This window comes from Cynocephalus volans, chromosome X (assembly GCF_027409185.1).
Source record: "Cynocephalus volans isolate mCynVol1 chromosome X, mCynVol1.pri, whole genome shotgun sequence".
Taxonomy (NCBI): domain Eukaryota; kingdom Metazoa; phylum Chordata; class Mammalia; order Dermoptera; family Cynocephalidae; genus Cynocephalus; species Cynocephalus volans.
This window is the reverse complement of record NC_084478.1, coordinates 31257903-31281627: the sequence shown is the minus strand read 5'-3', so window position 1 is coordinate 31281627 and position 23725 is coordinate 31257903. Positions and strand designations below refer to the sequence as shown.

General features: G+C 38.0%; 1 protein-coding gene across 2 annotated transcripts in view; it reads right to left on the bottom strand.

Moving 5' to 3' along the window:
- The window catches only part of PHEX (phosphate regulating endopeptidase X-linked), a 209821-nt gene that overhangs the window by 56618 nt on the left and 129478 nt on the right, over window positions 1-23725 (bottom strand). For both annotated transcript variants that reach the window (XM_063084023.1, XM_063084024.1), the window contains exons 13-14: window positions 12305-12382; window positions 3672-3775 (exon numbers count right to left, since the gene is read on the bottom strand). In XM_063084023.1, coding sequence (XP_062940093.1) covers window positions 3672-3775; window positions 12305-12382 — 182 coding nt within the window. The remainder of the gene's footprint in view (window positions 1-3671; window positions 3776-12304; window positions 12383-23725) is intronic.

Genomic DNA, 23725 nt, shown 5'->3' with positions numbered 1-23725 from the left:
GAGGACCTTAAATTTCTTAATGTTCTTTTCCCTGAAATAGACATATAGTCTGAGGAAACAAGAATTATGAGTATTGCACTGACTTTTATTCCTGGAGAACTTTCCCCAAACATTAACCAATTTAATACCCTTGTGAAAGAGGTGTTCGTTTTCCATTGACAGAAAAGAAAACTACACAAATCACACAGTTTGCCCAAGCCCACAAAGTCAGCCAGCATTTTTCCAAAGGCATGAATAAAATATTAGAAATAATCAAGACCATTAGAATCTGACATCACAGCAGTATCTTAGCATGATGTTAAAGACAACACATTAAGGAGTTTTTCAATTAGCAACCCAGGCCTTGCTACACACCCAGATGAATAACAACATTTTGAAATTGAAGAATTAAACTGGCAGCATCTCCAAAGTAGAAGAGCCCCTGAGAAGACCCTGAAAATTCACAAAAATACAGGTGAAAGCTTTGAATTTTTCAAAAGTTTAAAAAAAAAAAGAGTGAACTGATCTGAAGTAGATCTTAAAAGGCAGGCTGATTTACATAGATCTGTGACTACTATACTATATGTAGACGGTCATAGGGATATTGGAAATCACTTGCTGAACTCATCTGCAGGGAAAATATAGGAAAATGGTCAGGGCCCCTCAGATATTTAGAATCTTGCTGAGCATTTGATGTAAATATGCACATGCACCCAAGTGTTCCTTGGTTATTGACTAATGTAATTGCACATGTGCACCCAGGTGTCCTGGGTTATGGACTTAAGGATAAAGGACGAGCAGCTCTGATGCACAGGGCCCCCCACCCTGGGGGGACCACAGAGAGGTTGCTGCTGCAAGCTGTTGCTGCCAGTGCCCCCCAGAGGCCACCGCTGCTATTACTTCTGCTGCTACTGCTGCTATAAGCTGCTGCTGCTACTGCTGAGGACTGAACTCCTGTTGCCTGCCAATGGCTCCCGGGATCTTTCCCAGTTACCTAGCATAGACCTGCATGTGAGGCATCTGGTGACCCAGCCAGGCATGTGAGGGGTCTGGTGACCCAGTCTAGACAATGGGTTTGAAGGGTCTGAGACCTAGCCCTGACAATGCAAATGGAAACTTAGTATAACTAAAATAATGAAATGTTTTGGCATAGTCTGTAGCAAGACATCATCCGATTTGAGTCATCTGATTTTAGAACACTATATCTGCAATTTCTTTTGAATAATTTAGATTGGCAATGAAATAGGACAAGTGAGCTGAGAGATACTATGATGAGAGGAGAGAACCAAGGATAGTGGAGCAGGGGGCTTTAAACCATTATCTATCATTTCCAAAGAAGTTCTAAAGCCTTCTGCTTTCTTCCTTTGTGCTTTTTATTTCAGTCAGGGATATATAGGGAAATGCTTCAGCTTTAGGCCTACTCCTTAAAGACAATAACTTACAACTTTGTAGGTGTGTTGTTGAAGATTTGAAGGGCAGAGGGCAGGGATGGCCAGATGGGAGCATTTAAGAGGGAGAGGTAGTAATCATAGCTTAAGCCGAGGGAGGTACAAGGGCCTAGAGTTTCTAGAAGCCAAGACAGAGGAGGGAGTGGAAAGGGAGCACAACAAAAGACCCAGAGAGCATAAAAAGAGCCAGCCAAAGATAAGGAAACCAGAATAATGGCCAGGGTTAAGAAGTGAGCCATGGAAGCCTGGATTCCAGGTGTGATGGCATGATAAGGTTGACAATCTCTTTCTACAAAAATCAAGAATAAAACTGTACAAAATTGTCAATAAACAACCATTTTAGGGCCCTGGGAATTGATCAAAGGTAAGCAATAAATTTAAAACCATTTAATCTTGGAAAAACTGCAAGAGCTTTGGAATAAGTAGAACAGAAGTCTGTGGCCTTCGTGTCTGGGACTGCTCCTGTCCCTCCCAGCTCGGTGGGAACTTAGTTTTATCAGGATAGTGCTGGTTGGAAAATCAGCAGCTTTGCTGCCACAGGGGTAAACTCAACTGGAAGTGGAGGTGAAAATATGCATCTTTGTCAGTTAAAAATGGCCAACTGATATGGTTTGAATGTTTGTCTCCTCCAAAGCTCAAGTCAGAACTTAATCCCCATTATGGTATTTAAAAGGTGGGGGCCTTTAGGAGGTGATGGGATTATGAGGACTCTGCCTTCATGAATGGATTAACCCATTCATGGATTAATAGGTTAATGGTTTAATGGGTTATCAGGGAGTAGACTGGTGGCTTTGCAAGGAGAGGAAGAAAGCACGTGTGTGCTTTTGCTCAGCCCTCACCACGTGATACCCTGAGCCACAGCAGGACACTGTAGAGAGTCCCCACCAAGAAAGCAAACCTCATCTGAGGAGCCCTTGGACTTCCCTGCCTCAAAAACTGTAAGAAATAAATTCTGTTTCTTTATAAATTACCCAGATTCACATATTTCATTATGAGTAACACATTCTGCAGTATAATTCCAGGGAAGTTACTTTTTTGAAAAAAACCTCAGAAAAATAAATCAGAATCCAGAGTTGCTATATTACCTAAAATGTCATTTTCAACAACAACAAAAAATTGTTACACAAAGAAAAAGTGTAAAAACAGCAATCAATAGCAACTGACTTTGAGGCAGCCCAGATATTGGATTTAGCAGACTTGAAGGGGCCACTATAAAATAGTTCAAAGAATTAAAATAAACTGTATTCAAAGAATTAAGGCAAAATATGATGACAATGACTCAACAAAGGATCACAAAAATAGAAACTATAAAAAAAGTGGAAATTCTGGAGTTGAAAAGATAACAAAAGAAATTATCTAATCTGGAGAACAGAGAGAAAAAAAAAAGCTCTGGAGAAGTGGGCCATAGCAGAGCACAGTGTGGTCCCAGGAGTCAAAAGAATCAGCAGGCAGAACAAAAAGTAACCTAAACCTGAGTGGAAGAATTTCTCAACTGTAAGCCTTTTATTCATTTGTAAAATGGGGATAATAGTAGCCGCCCCACACAGAACTGACATGACGATAAAATGAATTAAAAATTGTAAAGCACTTCCTGGCACATTGTAAACATATAATAATTGTGAGCTGCTATAATCATCACCATCATCATGAACACTTTGCTCTGGGAAAAGATCATGTCTGGCTGGCCCTGGGCCCAGAAGTTTCGAGAGAAACTTTCCTACCTGTAGGGAAAGTTCCTACAGGCAGCTAGAAAGAAGGCAAATCATAACTGCTACTGGATGAAAACTATATAGCTATCAGTTCCTTGACACACATTACCTCAACAAATACCTTCTAGTTGCTTCATCCTTGTACCTTTACCTCTACATTTATAATCATACTTTATTTTTAAAGTCTTTATTATTTTTTAAAATCTCCAAATTTTCTGTGTGTAAACTAGAGAAATTTTCTCTATATATATTCAGACCTAGATCTAGAAATAACTTTAATGTGTGCATCCTAATAAGCCTCCTTTCGATGTGTGTTGATGCTAGGAGTGGGGGAGCCATAATTAGACTGAAGATCTGAATCACACAATATCAGAAATAAGAGTTGGCAAAACATGTCACAGATTCTGCTAAAACAAGATAACTGGCAAGCCAGTGACTCTGACTTGAAGGGAATTACAAAGTTTAATTTCAAGAGGCTCCACTTTCCAACAACGTATTTATCTATTTCCCTTTTTTTTTTTTTTTTAATACTCACTCTGTTTTTGGAACAGCTTTTCGCAGCCAGAAGAAATCAGACTGTGCTAAATACTTGCGAGTTTGCAGGACGTTGCCAAAGTAGTCGGATTCTGAAAACTTGATCTGAATAAAAGAAACCACAACATCATTGTTCTAAGAGAAGATAAGAGATGGCTCTAAAAGAAGACTTCAGCACATGAAGGAGCAATCAGCAAAGAAGCCACAAGCCTCAAACCATCTCTCAGCCTTTACAGGTTAACCCAGGATTCACAAAGCCATGAAATCTAATCTTAGTGATTTTCTTTTAACATGGAAGCTCAAAATCAATATGGTCATTTCTGGATCACAGTAAAAAACAAGAAAAGCTGCAGTCATTTACAATGCATTCCATTTACATTATAATTGAAAAATCTACTTTAACCTTTACAGAACGTATTATCTTAGATTTGAAATTTCTTGGCTCACAAGTCCTTGCACTTTTCTAAAACGTGTACTTTATTTGTCACATAAGATTCTTCTAATAACATTCAGTTTAGTCAGCTAAAACCTCATTTAGCTTATAGGTGATGATTTAGTCAAATGTAAAAATCCAATTTACTGTAATCAGCATTTGTTCATAAAGAAAAAAAATGAAAGTGATTCAGAGACCTATTTTCCACCCTAAGCACAATGGAGTCACTAGAATAATCTAATTATTAACAGAATTTATCTATTAACACTCAAAAAAGGCTCTGGTCATTACAAATTAATAAAATTACAGAGGCAAATCAGAGATTATAGCTTGCATGGGAATAAAGGAGCTGTTAGCTCACAACAATGTTGTCTACTAAGACAGAGAAACAGACATAATTGATCGTTGAGTTCCTTTACTTTTTTTGAAGGAGAATGGCAGATAGTTTGAATTCTACAGGCGCTTCACCTACAAGACTAGCAATACGTCACCCAGATATTGTAAATAATACCTGTACAACAGTAAAAGCAATGGTTCGTGGTCATCTCTAATGCTTTGGCTTTAAAATATATTACTGTGGCAAATAAACACACACATTTTAATAAGCAAATAACCAAGAATAATCAAATTTTATTAGCTGTAATCTTTTGGTAACTTTAAACCATAGTCTTTTAAAAGCACAAGTTAAAATATAGCAAATGCATGTATATGAAACCCCTAGGCATTACATTATAGATATGCATATCTATCTATCTATCTATATATGCATACACACACAAAGTCTGATGGTTACGGACTTGACAATCGCCTGTCTGTTGCCCAGGCAATTGTTGTCCGTCCACGTGTTGAACTAAACATGTTGTCTGTCCACGTTTAGTTCTTCCCTAACATGAAGTGGGCACTCGTTATGTTTACGGAGAAACTTTTATTAATGAGTCATCTTAACAATCTTTCCATGGGGCCAGGACGAACTATAAAGAAAGCAGTAAAATAAGGCACATGGACAAAGGCAGGAAGGAAAGTATTGATTGCTGGCATCCTTGATGTTCTGCTTGGCCAACAAATTATAAAGATATGACTTCAAATTGTCCCCTCCTTGAATTGCATGGGTGGGGGAGGAAGAGCTGAAAAATAAATCGTGGTATAGTCACATAGTGGAAAACAATACAGTAATTTACATAAATGTATGCATGAACATGAAATACTCTCAGAAATAATGCTGAATAGGAATAAGGCAAGTTGTATGTATGAGAGAACTTAAAGTTTTAAAACATGCAAAATAATACTATATTTTGTTTATGGACACGTACCTATGTAGCAAACATATAAAAAAAATGCATGGGAATGATAAGACTGAATTCAAGATAGTGTTTATATCCAGGGAAGGATATAGGCACAGAGGAAGGACATAAGATCAAGGAGAATTATACACTGAATTTGAAATGAATCTGTTTTATCTACCTAAAATGTGTGTGTGTGCATGTGTAAAATTAATATGGCAATATGTTTAATATTTGTTGAAGACAGAGGTGTTCAAAATATTATTTTACATACCGTTCCAATGTTCGAGATGCTTCAGAATAAACAGAAATCTTATAATTGATTGTATTTTAAGATAGAGGTTTTCTCTTAGACTCAGAAGAAACAAAGTAAGCATCCTGTTTTAGGAAGCAACGTTAACTAGCAATCCCAAGGCATTCCCAGATCATATTGTTAAAAGTTGTGTCCGTTGTTCAACCCTCAGCCTTTTTCAGCTTTTGTTCCTAAGACAGCTCTGCCAGAATCTTCAGAATATGATTGCAACTTATAGAAAATATTCTTGGGTTCAGAACACTTTCTGGAAAACTCTCTCAAAGGAATTTCTTTCAAAAATATAAGCTTTTTTTTTTTTTTTTTGGTAATATCAGTGGAGTCAGTTTTTACTTGTAGAAGAGTTGCTAATTGTAAGGTTTTCCTGCTCCATCTGGAAAAAAAAAAAAAGCAAAAAAAAAAAAAAAAAAAAAACCTTGACATCAGATTGGTCCACATAGATTAAATAGAAAAACATCCCAAAACTTCCTAAGGAAGAAGAGAATCCCAAGTCTAAAAATACTTTAAATAAGTAAGGTCCTACCACAGCCATGAAGATAATCAGGGGGAGCAAAACTCAGAGGCAAGTAATTACAATTTGCCACAGCATATTTGTGTTCAGAAGGACAATGTTTAAATTGTTTTAATTATTAAATTGAGAATATTTGTTATTTCTCAGACTGTTTAATTGATTGATTCCATTTATTTAATGGAAATCTCAAGTAATAGGGGACAAATCTTACTTTTACCTCTCAGACAGGTTGTTTGGGGGTAGGGAGGGGCCAGTCCCTGTTATTCTCATATGACAGATGGGAAAGAAGGCTAAAGAGATTATGGAACTGGGCAAAGCCACACAGTCCAAATCATTTGGCTTCTACTTCAATGTTATTTTCATTGGTCCCAGTAAGAAAATTAGTGATTCAACAGAAAGAGGATAGGAAAGAAGGGAAGAACTGGGGATTGGAGTAGAAGCTGTGACTAAATAAATCATGGTACAACTTACTTAATGAAATACTGTACAGCTGTTCAAATATCAGTAACAAAGGCTATGGAAGACATGACAAAACTGTATGTTAACTGTAAAGATCAGTATAAAATTATATATGAACATCAACTACAGCTATGCAGAAATAGAGAAAAACAAAATAACACTCTAACAAAAATATGTATTATGTTCAAGTACCAAAATTTTTCATTCCTTTTCTCTATTTCCCAAATTTTCTGCCACATGATAATATTTAGATAATTTCAAATATTTTAAAAGGACATTGAGAAAAAAAATTTGAGCCCAGTAATCATTAGGAAACTTCTGTTTGTTGTACAGATAGCAACAAGAATGAATGTGCATGAATATTTTAAAACCACTTGTAATCTTCAAAAGAATTTAAACTCGGCAAGGGTCAATAATTGGCTTGAAATCCTCTTGTCCTTTCAGTTGCTGGAGAAAATCTAGGTCAAGTTGATAATGACTTTCAATCAATTCCACCTCTTGACTTTTCAATTGAGTGACCTTTGGGGAACTAATTGGGGCTCTCATGTCATTTCCTAGGAACAGCTGTCCAGATCATAAAATTCAGGAGAACCTGGATTTCTCTTCTTAGAAATCCTACCCCAAGATGCCAAGCACCAAATGTCACAGACTAAATGAAAGAATAAAGTTACTACCCCCACCTCATCCAAAGGTGAGGAATATGTAACCAGGGCAGAGCAAGGAGATGTGTTCAGCTTCTCAGTTGGACGAATAAGTATATGTTTATGAGACACTACATATGCCACAGGAAGTATAGATTCTAGGACACCATTCATTTAACTTAGATCCATTTAAAGATACTCAGAGGAACAGAACTGAGGTTACCAGAGGTGGAGGGGGTGAGAAATTGGTAAAGGACCACAAAAAATGATTACACTGTATAATGTCAAATATATTAATTATCTTGATTTGAGCATCACATATTGCACACAGATACTGATATTCAATGCTGTACCCCACAGATATGTACAATCAATTATGTTTCAATAAGAAAATAAAGATACTCAGAGATGTACCCAAATATCTATAAGAAAGATTCTGTGTTAGGCCCCAAAGAATTTTCTGAATACTTAATGGAATCCAGATTTTTATATCTACATTTTCCCTTATTTAAATAGCAAAGCGATATGCGAGATTGGTGTGTTTAGATGGCTTTGCCCATAAGTAACATGTGCATACAATTTATACATACCTACATATAGGGGTGATGTTCAAAATGTTCAACAACTCCTGTGTATGGTATACCATGGATGCAGTTCCCACAGAACCTACACAAGAATGACTCTGAGGGAGTGCCAACCAGCACAACAACACTGGAATCAGATGTCCCATCTCCATGCTGGGGTGGGGGTGGGGTAGTCTTGGTCTGCTCTGACCAGTGGAACACTCCAGATGGAGTTCAGTACGAGAGCAGTACAGAGGTCTGGCTGGAAGGTTGGTGGGCATCAGGGCACTCCCCTCCAGTGCCCACTCTTAGCTCTCCAACACCATGGTGGCCAGGGGTCACTTGAGAGAGCTGAGGGCAATGTTTCTTTGTTATTTTCTGTTTTGTTTTGTTTTTTTAACCCAATAGTACAGAATTAGTTTAATATCTTAACAACCTCTTTTGCTGGAGCATTCCATCTGAATATCACCTCACTCTTGTATAGTGAAACTCTGTCATTTATACACACACACACACACACACACACACACACACGAGTGTTCCACTGGTCAGAGCAGACCAAGACCCACTACACAGAATAACATAACATCTACTTGTATATATTTCTATATGCATATTTATATGTATATATGTACGTATCACTCCCAAGAAACATTAATCTCTAAAAAATTACTCATTTCCAATTGCCCTAAGTAAATGGGGGCCAGCTATGACTTTGACTTTAGTCCCTCCTGCAGTTCTCCACTGCTTTCCACAAGAATGGGGGAAGTGCCTAGCCGTGCGGGTTGCTTACCTGCAGCCCACCAACTATGTGCCCGCCCGCCTCCCCTCACTCTGTGCTATAATGCTGGGGGCTGGGAATCTGAAAACTCGGTTTCCCAGGCTCCTTTGCTAATGGCTTTGTACCAATAGGAGGCACTGGGGGAAATCAGCAGGTGGCAGAAGGGGAAAGGATGCTGTGCTGTGCTCATGCTCTCTCTCCCCACACTCCCTCCCCCTTTCTTCTTCTGACAAGGACTCTGGAAGAATCTTCAGTCCCTCCTCAACAGCTCAGCTCTGGCTGGCAGTTTCTCCTCTGCTCTCCTAAGTGTGCCCTACTTTCTGTGCCCGTGGGTCAAGGGGTGGCAGCTGCTTCCTGAAGTTATTCATCTCTGGTTGACCTCACCTGTCCCTTTTTTGCCTTCCAACCTATTTCCTGCATTAAATCCCCTGTCTGAAATACCTACTGTGCTTTTTGTTTTCCTGGCTGATAAAACAGTCTTTCCAAAATTGTTATAAATTCACTCGAGTGTATTTCCATTAAGGATCAAAGAAATGGAATACTTTGTAAGGCTAATTTGAAAATGGACTGACCCATACTTTTCAGACTAACTTAAACACTTTCCTGCATCTGATGTCGGTTCAAATAAAGGGCATTTCCCTTCTTACTCCTTCAAAGACTACGGGAGGATTGTTGTTCAGAAATGTTTTGCTGGGTATCTCAGTTTACCTTGTCATGCACAGAGGAAAAAAAAAAATGTTTTCTCTGATTCTTTTTCACGCTTGCCTCTCAATTCTTATTCATTTGCTATTATCTCCACAGGAGCCCAACTTCAGTTTTCAACCTTTCTCCTTGACCTTCAGCTGCTCCCTCACCTACTCTCTCTCCTCTTCCCTTTGCGTTTGTGCCTGATGAATCATATCTTCACCAGTGTCAAATGTAGCAAGCTGTTTTTCATCTGTAACAGCCTCTCACGCTTAGAGCTTGAATTACCAGAAATTTCTCATAGGCCCTGTAGCAGTCCTTATCTACATGCTTCTTAAAACTGAAAACATAGTCCCATTGTGTACCAGCAATATTTTAGTCCTTTTGCTATTAACCTCGGTGACACTATTACAGTCTACCATGTCATCCTTTACCTATTCCCAAATTGGATTTTGTTTTCTGTATCAGTTTCTGAACACAAATGTCTTTTTACTTCATGTATTTGGATTTTTTTTCCACCGTCAGTTTTTAAAACTATTAGAACCTCTTGAGTGTAATTGTGTCTGCTTTGGCAATGAGTCAGATGAAAGCCATTTCTTCACAAAAGTGTTTAAAAATCTGGCTGTCTAATGGCTTCCATTCAGGCCCTGGAGAAACAAAGAAGCATACCCAACACAGCATCCACTTTGGCATCTGATTTCTTTTTACAGAAGATACTGCGTTCAGTGAGTCCTTAAATTTGGGGCTCTCAACTTAGACAGCAACAGACTGCCAGCAAAACTTGATCAACTAAACATTGTAAGCGAGCTCTAAATGCTACCTTATTTGATTAAAGCTTGGGACTTTTCCATCCATAGAGTCTTTTAAATCAATCTGAGGGACATGGATACTGCATGAATTAATTCATGATGACTTTTTCAAAACCAAAATAATCTATTATCATAAGTGCAAATTGAGAATGTCATAGCTAACACTTATATTGTGCTTTTGTGTGTCAGGGTTGGTTCTAAATACTTTAAATATGTTAACTTATTTGATCCTCACAGCAATCATATATGGGAGGGATTATTATGATCTCCATTTTGCAGTTGAGGAAATTGAGACACAGAGAGGCTGCATAACCTCCCCTAGGTCATACAGGTAGTAAGTGGCAGACAGGATTTCACTCCAGGTGCTTTGACTGCGGGGTCCATGTTCATAACCACCACACCAAAATGCCTCTCAAACTTCTTTCACATCTGACCCGGAATATTTACCAATTACAAGTAATTATCCAGTTTCTCCTGCTAAGGTACTTTGTGCCCTGGTGATGATCTTGGTAGCAACAGCTCTCATATTGATCCACAAAGCTACTATTTACAGTGAGCCTACTATGTGCCAGACATTATGGTAGGTGATTTTACACTGATATAATCTCATCTAATTTTCCCACCAATACTAAAACTTGGTTATTATCTCCAGTGTCCAGATAACCAAAGGGAAGCTAACTGAAGTTAAGCAACCTGTACAAGATCAAATTAGTAAGTGGAAGAGGCAGAATTGAAATCCAGGACCTTGACTGCAGAGCCTGTGCTCTTAACCACTTGACTGTATGGCCGCTCCCTTCTGCTCTTATCCTTCCCAACAGCTCTGGCAAAGCAAAATCTCCACACTGATCCCTCTGTTCCTGCAGCACAGCTGCCTGACAAGGACCCTTGAGAAACCTTTCTCTGAGTGCAGGCAGAGTTTCCTCAGTCCAAATTACTGTTCTGGCCCTGACACTCTGTGTGGCACTGAGGAGCTCACTCAACTTCTTTGAGTCTCTGCCCTTTTCTGCAAAATGGTGACAAACACCATCTACTTCACAGAATCACTATAGGGATTAAAAGATAATACACATGAATGTGTCAAATGCTTCAGTATTTTTAATTACCATAATAACAATGGGATTTTCAGCATTATCAAAACAGTGTATAATCAGATAGGCTGTCTGAGCTTTAGGATACTGTGAAGCATAATGATTTTCTTCCAGAGCAACTGGATCAATACTTTGGGAGGCTTTATCTTAGAGCCCAGTGGAGAAAGTTTCTAATTAAAGTTTGAATGGTCTTGTAAAATTCTGATGCTCATCTACAAAGGCACTTGTTGAATCACAATTTCAGGAAAGAGCTAACCTCAGAACCATAGCTATGAAGGTACTTCAAAAAGTTCATGGAAAGATTCATATCATCTCTCAATTCTAGTTTTCCACGAACTTTTTGAAGTATCCTTGTATTTAAAGAATTTCAAAAGGCTACTTTTTCAAGAAAATCTAGTGAATGGTGGGTAAAAACAGAATTTTTTGTGAGAAGGAAAAAATTTTATCAGAACTATTTGTAGGAAAGAAAATACTGGCTGTGATTAGATAGGCCTGTAATGAATATACCTACTGGAAAATACATGTCCCAACATATTGAAATAAAAAAAATTATTACTATTCCTCACCAGTAATTTACTGCAAATATATAGTCCAACTCACAATAAATTATAGAGTCATATGTATATGCACTTAATTTGCCAAAACACTCATAAAGTTTAATGAAGTTAACTCCCAGCAAGCAGATTTATTACTATTCATTTAATATGAATGAAGCAAATAAAAATTGTTTAACAACAAACATGATGTGTTAGCTATTAGAACATGCCTGTTAATTGTAAAATACTCAATTTGCTTAATTCTTTCCTTTATGATCAAATTAGGCCAAATCTTAATCCATTTGTTTTATGGTATCCACTCAACTATGCATTCTTTCTGACATTTCCTTTATTTTGAATCTGCTCTAAATTTTGTGATATGTCTGGCATATTTATGCTCATATCTAGCCAAGGAATTAATCAAAAGTTGGTACTTTCTGGCACCACCAGGTTTAATTGCTTTGACTTGGGTTACTTGAAAGGCACGGGGCCAGTAAAATTTGCCAGAAAAAAAAAGGTACAGTAAATTTAGCACTTACTGCCTTGAGGTCTTCATTAACATGAGTATCATTCATTATAAACTCAGGATAGCCAACTTTTGCCAAAACAGCTCTTGCCTATAAAAAGGAAAAAGAAAAATGATGTCAGAGTTTCAGCACTTAAATCATTAATAATCACAGAATGTAGGAATGCAACCTTTATCTGAAAACTTAATTTACTAAATGTCTACTATATGTAAGTCACTGTGAAGTGCAAAAAAAAAAAAAAAAAAAAAAAAAAACAGAAAAAATTAAGTTAGTCCCTGCCCTCTATATTCCAAAAACATAGTGAATGTAGCAAATAACTATCTAGTACAAAATAAATAATGGTTTTCATAGAAATAGACAATATTGTTTTCAAAGTCCAGAGAAGAGACTATTTCCTGATGGGGAAAATGCTTAATGAACAAGATGACCAAAGTGAATCTTAGAGAATGGTTAGGATCTCAAAATGCAGAGCTGAGAGGAAGAACATTTCAGGAGAGGACGCAACAAGAGCAAAGACAGGGAGGAAAAAATATGCAGACCATACATCTGATAAGGGGTTAAAATCCAAAATATATAAGAAATTAAATTTAATAGCAAGAAAACAAATAACCCAGTTTTTAAAAAATGGAGAAAGGATGTGACAAATATTTTCTCAAAAGAAGACATACAAGTAGCCAACATGTACAGGAAAAAATGCTAAACATCATTAATCAGAGAATAAAAATTAAAAGCACAATGAGATATCACCTCACATCTGTTAAAATGGCTATTGTCAAAAAAAAAACCAGAAAACAGGTGTTGGTGAGGATGTAGAGAAAAGGAAACTCTTGCACACTGTTGGTGGGAATATAAATTGGTACAATCACTATGGAAAACAATATGGAGGTTCCTGGAAAAATTAAAAATAGAACTACCATATGATCTAGCAATTCCACTTCTGTGTATATATCCAAAGGAAATGAAATCAGTATGTCCCAGAGACATCTACATTCCCATATTTGTTGTTGGATTGTTCACAAAATCCAAGATGTGGAATCAACCTAAGTGTCCATCAATGAATGAACGGATTTTTAAAATGTGGTACGTATATACAATGCAATACAATTCAGCCTTAAAAAAGGAAGGAAATCCTTTCATTTGCAACAACATGGATGAAACTGAATGACATTACACTAAGTGAAACAAGCCAGGTACAGATAGACAAGTGCTGCATGATCTCATTTATATGTGGAATGTAGAACAATCCAGCTCATAGAAGCAGAGAGTAAAATAGTGTTTACCATGGGCTGGGGGTGGGGGTGGGGGTTGGAGAAATGTTGGTCAAAGGACAGAAAATTTCAGTTAGACAAGAGGAATAAGTTCAAATCTGTTGCACAAGATGGTGACTACAGTTGACAACCAAGTATTGCATACTTGAAAATTGCTAAGAGATTAGATTTTAAATGTTCTTTCCACAAAAATAATATAAATATGTAAGATAAGAGATTTGTTTCTTAGCTTGATTTAACCATCCTACAATGTACCCATGTATCAAAACTCTATATTGTACACCATAAATATATTGAAATTTTATCAATTTAGATAAGTCAATGAAAATGAAAGAAAAAAAAAAGACAGGGAGACAAGAAACATGTGGCATTTGGGAGAGATGCCAAGTAGTTTTTTATAGCTGGACCCTAAAGAACATGAAGGTGGCAAACAGAAAATAATGTAAGAAAATTGGCTGGGGGCCAGATCACAGAGATCCCTGAATGCTATGCTAACAAGTCTACATTTTATTTTAAAACTAAGAGAGAGCTAAATTGTGGAATATACTATAAAGCATATGTACTTCACAGGGCCTGGTTTTCCAAAGCCTTGCAGTTTCAAATATTGACCTCGCAAGGACAGGAAATTTTCCTCAGGCTATAAGTCTCTGTTGCAAAATAAGAATTGTGGCACAGCAGGTTGCTGGCTCAAAGACAGACTAGTTACTGATTGTTATGTAAAGATACTGAAAAATTGCTATAAGAAGGAATGTTTGCTAAGATCAAGCTTGCATTGATAAGACCACTTAATTGCTTTACTGGAATGTCATCTGGCTTGTTTCTCTGCAAGTTACCAGCCTATACTGTTAAACTATAACCCCACCTTTGTTCTCTTCCTGTAACTTCCTGGTCTGGAAAATAAATGAAGGAAGAGAACCTCAATTCGGCATTAATTTCCCAAATGGAAGGGCTGGCTCTGGCTTGAGCATTCCCAGGGAAGTTAACCACTTCGGAGCTTCTCACTGCTCAGAAAAGATGGGTTTTGAGTAATCCTTTGTGTCTCCATCACCCAGGGGAAGAGGGGTGACAAATCAATGGGGGGCGAAGCAACAAAAAGCAACACTAAATATTTTTAACAGGGGAGTAAAAAGAGATGAGTCATGCTTCAGGAAGATTATCCATGCAACATTGTGAATGATGACCAGGATACCAGAAAGATTGGAGGCAGAGGATCCAGAATAATTTAAGACACTCATAATGCCATAACTATGCTTTTGAAAGACAAAGGTATTAATTATCCCCTGTGTTTTGCAGCATGTAGGGAATGGATAAAGGGAAAATCACTCTAGGCACATATAGGAAACCTCCAGAGCAAGCACTGGCACACTATGGCCCCAGGGCCAAATCTAGCCCCCCTCCCTGCATGTTTTTATAAATAAAGTTTTATTGGAACACACCCACTCTCATTCATTTACCTATTATCTACTGCTGCTTTTGCACTACAGTTATGGAGTTGAGTAATTTGGACAAAAACCCTGTGACCCACAAAGACTCAAATACTTTATCTGGCCCTTGATTTAAAAAAATTGCCAACCCTTGCTTTAGAGAAACTTGACAGTTCCAGATGAAAATCTCTCTCTCTCTACCCTCCTCAGATTCTGGGTTTCACAAAAACAAAAGAGCAGCTTAAAAGAATGTGGTAAGTACATTGTCAGGGCTCTGCCCAAATCCCTGGGAATCCCGTTTATCACTTCTGTAAATACCTCTCCAGCATCTATGTTCTTTTCTTTTCTAATGGCCAACATCTGACACTCTTTGAAGGCCTGCCTAGGGCTACTGGAGCTCCTTGCCTGTGCTCAAAAACAGCTAGTTGCTGGGAGTTTGCCTTCTGCCCACCCTAGCTCCACCTCCACCCAGGCAGCCTTTAGCTAATAACTGACTATAGCAGGAATATGAAAGTCCAGCTCCTCTGCCTCAATTCAGGACAAACTCTGAGGTATAATTTGGACTTCAAGAATTACCCACAGGATCAGCCTAATTATGAGATGCCCCCCTGAAATCACACCCTCGCCTGCCTCTTACCCCTCCAAGTCTTGCTTTTCCCATTCCCTTGCTGGTTTCTTTTGGGAGTATTTGCTTAATAAATAACTTGCACAGGAATCCTAATCTCCAGATATGCCTCCAGATGACCCAACCTAAGACCCAGGCAAGCCCAAACACATTGGATTTATTCCAGCAGAGCAAAACCAGTGACCTTTGCACACTGCTCTTGGTAATGAGTTTTTTCCCTCTAGTCCTTTTCAATTTTTTCACTAAAGAAATAGAATAAGATAGTACATTTTCCTTATCTTCCTTGAGATAAGTCAAATATTAAATATCAGCAGAAACCTGCAACTCAAGACTCAGAAAGGATTTTACAAGTGCCTTAAGACACAGTCATAATGGGTTTTGCTGTTCCAGAGATTCAAATATAGCACGTATCAAATTCCGCCTCAAAACCCTGTGAGTTACACACACTAAAGCCTGATGTGACCCAGTTAACAGATAACTAGAGGTTACAACTCTCCCCTCAACACCAAACAATATGTCATATGTCTATAGGTTACCTTGCCTTGAGACTGTTCTATTATTTCCCTCATTGTATTTAATTTCTCACTGTATTTTATCAGCTTGCCACAAGTCATATGCATAACAAATAAAGACCTCCAGATAGCATCCTCCCCCCCCCCCCCCCCCCCGACACCGAAAGAAAGAAAGATGCAAGCTGAGTCATCCAAAATTGTTTTCTGAACATTGGTCTTTCAGGAGCATGCTGGTGAATTATGCATTGTTTTTCAAACCGCACACTCTAGGACCCCCCACTGCACTACAGAGCCTTACAGAATATATTACTTTCTGCACTGTATGTGCAGGTCATTGAATCCTTTTTTTTTATTATTTATTTAGCATCACCATGACTTGAAGAGTATCAGAATGGAGATACAAAGAATCCCTATTTATCTCCCAAGGATACATAGCTAGAATAAGGTAAAAATACTAGTAGCAACATTGCCAACATCTGAATAGAGTGCTCTGCCCAAAATGTGCTGTGTATGTATACCTCTATTCAGACTCAAATGTTTCTTCTGCCAGAGAGTCTGTTGTCAATTTCACATCATCCCACCCCCATTCTACATTCTTCCCTGAGAAGCTTCAGAACTGTATCTCCCCAAATCCCATGGAGTATGACTCTGGGTTAGATTGCCAATGAGAAGCACTCGGGTGATTTGAAAGATAGAAGAGGAGACACCATTTATTCACTGTTAGTAGCCATAGGTATCTGCAGAGAGCAGATAGAGTGCTTTGCTAACAACTTCTGGGCATTCTCCTGAGAAGACCCCTTTGGTGTGCAGGCAGCAGAAATCAATGGCAGCCTCTGCCCTTCACTCCCCCAGCTCTCTGAATGGTTGTATAAGCCTCCACTACCCTGTATTAAATGTCTTCCTGCTTGATATACCTAAGAGGGTATATGTTTGCCTAAGGCAAATAGTGATCACATCACTTTTTAACTTTTTCTGAATGGGAGAGTGGAGCACCAATGGCCTGATGGTTTGTTGAAGGGCCAAGTATTAGTGAGGCAGGTCTGAAATCAATTACCCCACTGGTTACATGGACAAGAAGGAAACACAAGTCCCACTGCAAATACTGAGAGAACAGTGATATAAATATTTAACAGATTGCATATTATATCCTGTAAGAAATATTTTCTAGGCTGTTCGTGGCTGATCAAAAACTCCAGGGTTTTCATAACCAGTGTGTGCATTTCCATCGCTTATTCATACAGACATCTGGAGAGGAGCTGCACTTAACAACTGAATATCCTTCTCAATGGAGGAGGCTCAAACAGCTGCTCATCTTCACTACCTCTGTGACCTTGGGCAAAGAAATTAACTTTCCTGAAGCAAACACTACCTATTGTCTATCCAATATCTATTCTTCCTTTCATTTCTTGCAATCAGGATCCCATTTCTGCTCACAATGACAATGGACCCCACAAAAAAATAGCTTCTTCACCCAGCATCCTTTACAGCCGGAGTTTGCTAAGGGATAAGATTTTGGCCAATGACATGTAACTAAAAGTCCTTGTTGCACTTCCAAGAATCCATTTTAAAGGACAGATTCGGTTGGCAAGTGCTTTCTGCCTTTAGTCCATGGTTTCTCAGCCTTAGCACTATTGACATTTTGGGCCAGATAATTCCTGTTGTGGGGTGTCCGATACATTGTAGGATGTTTAGCAGCATCTTCGGCTTCTGCACACTAAATACCAGTAGCAAACCACCCACCAAACTGTAACAACCAAAAATGTCTCCAGATATTGCCACATGTTCCCTGGGGGCTAAATCACCCCCAGTTGGGAACTACTGCTTTAGGCATTCCTCATCTTCCTTTCTGGAATGCTGATACAATACCAGAGGGAGAGCAGCCATCTTGTACTCATAAGGCAATGAACATGAACAAGAAATCTACATGCTAAACATAGCACAATGAAAAGCTGATGGCATCTGGAGCCTGCCATATCAGGACTGGACTGCCTTCCCTTCCCCACCATGGCATGAGAAAAATAAACCTCTTATTTGTTTGAGGCATTATGTGTTATGTTTTCAATTACCTGAATGCAATCCTAACATGTTCTCCTTTTTATCAGATGTAGTTTGAGAAAAAAATTAGTACCTACTTCATTTGGTTGTCTGCAAGAGTTCAGAATGATATTGTATGTAAAACACTTTTTTATCCCTTGATCCAGAGTACATGATGAATACCTGTTAGTTATAGACTATACAGAGAAAGTAGAAACATGACTTCTTCCAAGTCCAGGCCAGATTATACCCCAATACCTTAAGTCTCCTGTGAAATAATGTCACAGTCTTTAGTCATAGGTCCAGTTTCAAGGGGCCACACTTGTGGCAAGAGAAAAGTGGTGACAGAGAAAGAGCAGTGAGGTGACCCTGTGATCAATGGGGAAACACATGTGGCTTCTTAGAGCATGATGGAGGATTTCCCTCGCAAAGCCACACTCTGCACATGAGCCAGAAGAACTCAAGCTATTCGCAACCTTCACAAAGCTGGAGTACTCTTTTGAGGGCCACTGTTTGCACACCTCTTAAAATGGACACAAGAAACACTATGAAACCTAACTGTAGAAAAGATCAAAGATAATGTTTGTCTTCAGCATTCTCCATCTTGGTTTCTGCCTTCCCCCCTTTCTCTTTCCTATATCTGTTCCTCCTAATACCTAGCAGACCTTGTGTGTTCATACCAGGTGCTCTCCCATAATACCCAAATTGGCCTTTCCTTGGCAATAAACTGTGCTGCAGATTCATCTTCTCCTTCCCTCCTCGTTCATCAAAACTATTATTCTTTCAGGGCAGCTAATCCATTAGCTGTCATTGGGGCCTCAAACTAATTTATAATAAAATGTGAGTGACTAATAGCAATCTAATGTATTAACCCTGGAGAAATATCTGCATTTAAAAGAGGGGTCATTAGCCAAAGAGATAAATCCAATTGTAAGGGACGGTTTTGTAGCCAAGAGAACCTTCTTTCCAATACTATTCAAATTAAGCCAATGGCCTATTCCATTTAATCACCATCGTGGTCCCCACATGAAACACAATGCCAGGCATGTAGCAAGTGATAAATGCTCAATAAATAGTGATTCATAGAATGAGTAATTTAGTTGATAAATCCACTCTGATCAACGTCATCAACAGTATCAGAAAATATAAAAGGTTGTAGTTTAATATATGACCAAGAACATCATTCAATGCTGTTCACATCAAGGTACACTTCCCTACTAACTGATCTTACCACAGGAAAAAAAAATTGGGAAAAGAGAGAGACTTTGTGAGAACCTGGAGAACCTTCTGGAAAATGGAGAAAAGTGTAAAATCCATTGCAATTAATTCTTGATGACCAACAAAACTATATTTTTAATAGAAGCTATTTCAATCAATCAATGAATACTTATTGAGCATGCACTCTAGGCTCAGGACTCTTCTTAGTACTAAAGGAACATAAAAGTATATAATATGGCCCATGATCTCACTGCATTTTCATAAAAAAGCTGAGGAAAAACATTCTATGACAATTTGCTATTATTACTAATATAATGCATCAGCAGTACCTTAATTTTCTGAATTTCTCTGTTTCTCAGTTTCCCCATTTGTAGAATGTGTATTCAGATAATAAAGGAATTAGGAAGGTTGCATTACCTACATTAGGGGTTAGCAAACCTTTTCTGTAAAAAAACAGATAGTAAATATTTTAGGTTTTGCAGGCCATATGGTCTCTGTCACACCTACTCTGCCATTGTTCCTGGGAAAGCAGGGAAAACCTGGGACAACACAGAAATGAATGGCTGTGGCTGTGTTCCAATAAAACTTTATTTATAGATACTGAAATCTGAATCTTATATAACTTTCAAATATCATGATATACGCTTTTTATTGTTTAAACTATTTAAAAACGTAAAATCCATTCTTAGTTTGTGGACCATACAAAAACAGGCAGCATGCCAAATATGGTCCAAGGGCCATAGTTGACTAGGCCTACATAGATAATTCAATGAGGGTATATTGTTTGTTGAGCTTCCTAAATTCATGGCACAGGTCCTAGTACACAGTAAGTGCTTAACAATGTTTGCCAAAGTGATCCATGCTCAACAGTGTTGTTCATGTGCATGTATATGCGTGTGCATGCACAGCTTAGCTGTTTTTTGTTTTTGTTTTGCTCTTTGCTATTACTACCATGTAAATGCTGCAAATCTTAGTTACTTGTGAGTTTTTTCCTTGCCCTAAAGTCCTAGGGCTTGAGCTTCAAAAAACACAGTTAATTTCTGTGGAGACAACAGAGACTTCATAAAGTGAAGATTATTACTTTAAGACAGATACAATACCTATCACAAATGAACTCAGAAAAATAAGGAACATTGAAAACTTAATACGTGACATCATTTAAACTCTCAAGTCACACCCACCTTCTCAAAATTTTTTGCAAGGTATACTACAACTTGATAACGCTGGTGGGAAGAACAGAACCAAATAGAATTCTGCTTTATTTGGCTGTGAGCTCTAAAATAGGACATAATTTCTACAAAGATGACCAAACTGATTTAAAGATTGGTTAGGCTGACTGCTTTACTCCTGAATTTTCAAAGCCACTTAGTATTAAGCTGATCTACAGAAAGCAAGATGGAAAGCTCATTTATTTTAATCCCCACTGACTTGGCTATTTAGAAGACTCAGGTAAATTCTCAAATGTCTTGCACATATTACATCAAAGGGATCACTTTAATCACTTAATTAAACAGCTTTGTGTTTAGTCTACATGGTTAAGTCTCAGCATGTATTTTTCTTTTTTATTAATTTAACCAACATAAGAATGGGGGGAAAAAAAAAAGAAAAATGGAACTGATCACTGTCCTTTTATAATTTATAAGGCAACTTTCTTAAGTTTGCAATGGTTTTGAAAGCTTCAGTCAAGCTTATCCACGCCAAGACCTCATTTTCTCTGATGAGTTCTGTAATAATTATTAAACATCAATCAAAATTCTGAGCTTTAAGCACCCGGAAGTTCAGGAGACTGTACCCGAATTACACTATCCTTCAAAACAATGGCAGTTTCCATAATGCCAAGGAAATGACTGACTCTTATAGATGCCTTGGCTGAAGATAGTGCCCCAAGCAAAGTTAATGGAATTGATGAAGATTAGCCTGGAGAACAGTCTTTAATATCCTTTGGGACTATCAGGATCCCACAAATAATAACAATGCAGTTATCTGCCGAATCAAATTTTATCCTTTTGATAAGAATGGCACTGATTTATTATTAGTCTTCAAAAACTTTAATTCTGCAAATTGCTTTTGGGTGTGGTCCACAAGCTGATGCATCATGCGAGGGTGAAGGATAGATAAGCACTCCCATGAATCACAGGGCTTTATAAGTGCAAATCACAGTTCTCATTTTACAAGAACTGGAAGACAGGAATGCTCGGATTTCAGGTCATTCATCCTCAACCCTGCATGAGTAATGCCACTGTACCGCAGACGATCCTTATCATTCTCCGATGTGAACATTTTTTGAAGGCATGTTCCAAATTATAAACCAGCACCATCCAGTCTGCAAAAGGAAACTACTCCTCAGGCACAGGTAAATCGTAATTTAGCCATACTGGCACTAAACATTTCCCTGGTGTCTTTGTGATGATCCTTGCACTTGGGTGAGCCCTGTACCTGCAACAGAGTTAAAGCAAAGCACCAACATTTGAGTTTTCTTAGTAAGTAGATGCAGCAGGTAGTAGCAATAGAATTCAGAACCCCAAACCACCCTACGATTAATCCATAAAACAACACATCCATCTCCCTGAGAGTAGGAGCAGTATTACCTTAAAAATAGAGGCAACTCTCATTTATTTCCTTTAAAATTGAATGGGAAAGTGGCCAAATCATATAATTTTTTTAATCAATGCTTTTTATTTTTATCAAGTACATGTAGTAAACTGCTAGCAAAGATTTTGCAAATAGAACAGCTACTAGACCTGCTCAAATGAATATCCTAAGCCTCAATTAGCTAAACCCATTTGTCTAAACATAGCCCAGATGATAAAAGCCTAAAAGCCGAAACAATCCTGTCACAGCTGGGCTTCTATATGAGCCAAAGTAAATTATATTTTTCTCTGTCTCACACACAGGGCTCTATATCAGGGGTCAGCAAACCTCAGTCTACAGGCCCAAACCAGTCTGCCACCTATTTTTGTAAACAAAGTGGTATTGTTCCAGAACATGCTACTGTGGTAAAGGATTATTTTGAGCTGAAGGCATCTGAGAATCAACAGAAGCAGGAAGAGGTTATCTCCTTACTCCTGTTATCTGCCTAAAAGCAGAGCCTTCCAAAATAATTCAATTGTCATAAATCTCCCTTCAAGGGAGGCTTCCTGTACCAGGGGAAAGAGTGACTCCTGTCACCCAAAATGAGAAGTTGGCACCAGGTTAAAAGCTTGCATAAACAGGCCTTACTAAAACAAACCTTCCCTTGCATTAGGTTCCCCCATATATTTCTGTTATTTCCCACCATTTGTTGTCCCTTGAAGTCCTTCCCCTCCTCTTTTTAAGATGGCATATAAGCCCCAAATTCCAACCACTTCTCTGGGCTACATTTTCTGCAAGCTTTTGAATGCATTAGTGAATAAACTTTGTCTTTCTCTTGCTAATCTGTCTTTTGTCAGTTTAATTCGCAGGCCCCCACACACTAAACTTAAGAGGGTAGAGGAGGTTTCCCTCCCTGACAACAGTCATGCTTATTTATGTATTTTCTATGGCCACCTTGGTCTTTGTGTGGGCTATGTGGTTCACGCTTCAACAGCAGAGTTGAATAATTGCAACGAAGACCACATAGCCCACACAAAGCCTGAAATGTTTACTATTTGGCTCTTTACAGACAGGTTTGCCAACCCCTCTTCTACATAAGACGTTCCCAAATTTTTCAAAACTACTAGTAAAGATAGAAAGGAAGAAATAAGGTACAAACGTTAATTTTTTTTAGAAAGTTTCATCAATATATAAACATGTGATTAAATAATAATTTAAATACTTATATAATTAACTATAATTATTATTCATGTTTTGTTATGGTAAATATCTAAGTTTTAAAACAGAGCCAATATACATTGAGGCCACCAGAGGAGGGAAACGGGGAGTAGGGGAGTAGGGATTAGCGAGAAATTGGTAAAGGGCCACAGAAAAAAATGAATACATTGTGTAATGATAAATATAGTAACTAGCCTGACTTGAGCATCACATATTGCACACAGGTATTGATATTCAACACTGTAGCCCACAGATAAATACAATCAACTATGTTTCAATTTTTTTAAAAAGCCAATATACAAATATTAACAAAAAACAGGAATAAGTACCATGGAAAAATCAATGTGCTTTTGGGGGGAAAGGAAAAAACATACACAAATTATTAAAAATCGTTTTCAAATGTAAAGATTCAAAGAGCTTAGAAATGCACCTGCAATACCTAAGCCCTAATGCTTAACATTTCTCAGGGAAATTTAATCAGCTACTTAATCCTTCTCCAATTGTTAAATTACTTATTTAAACAGGAGGCAAATTGGAGATTAACTTAAATAAACACATCCCTT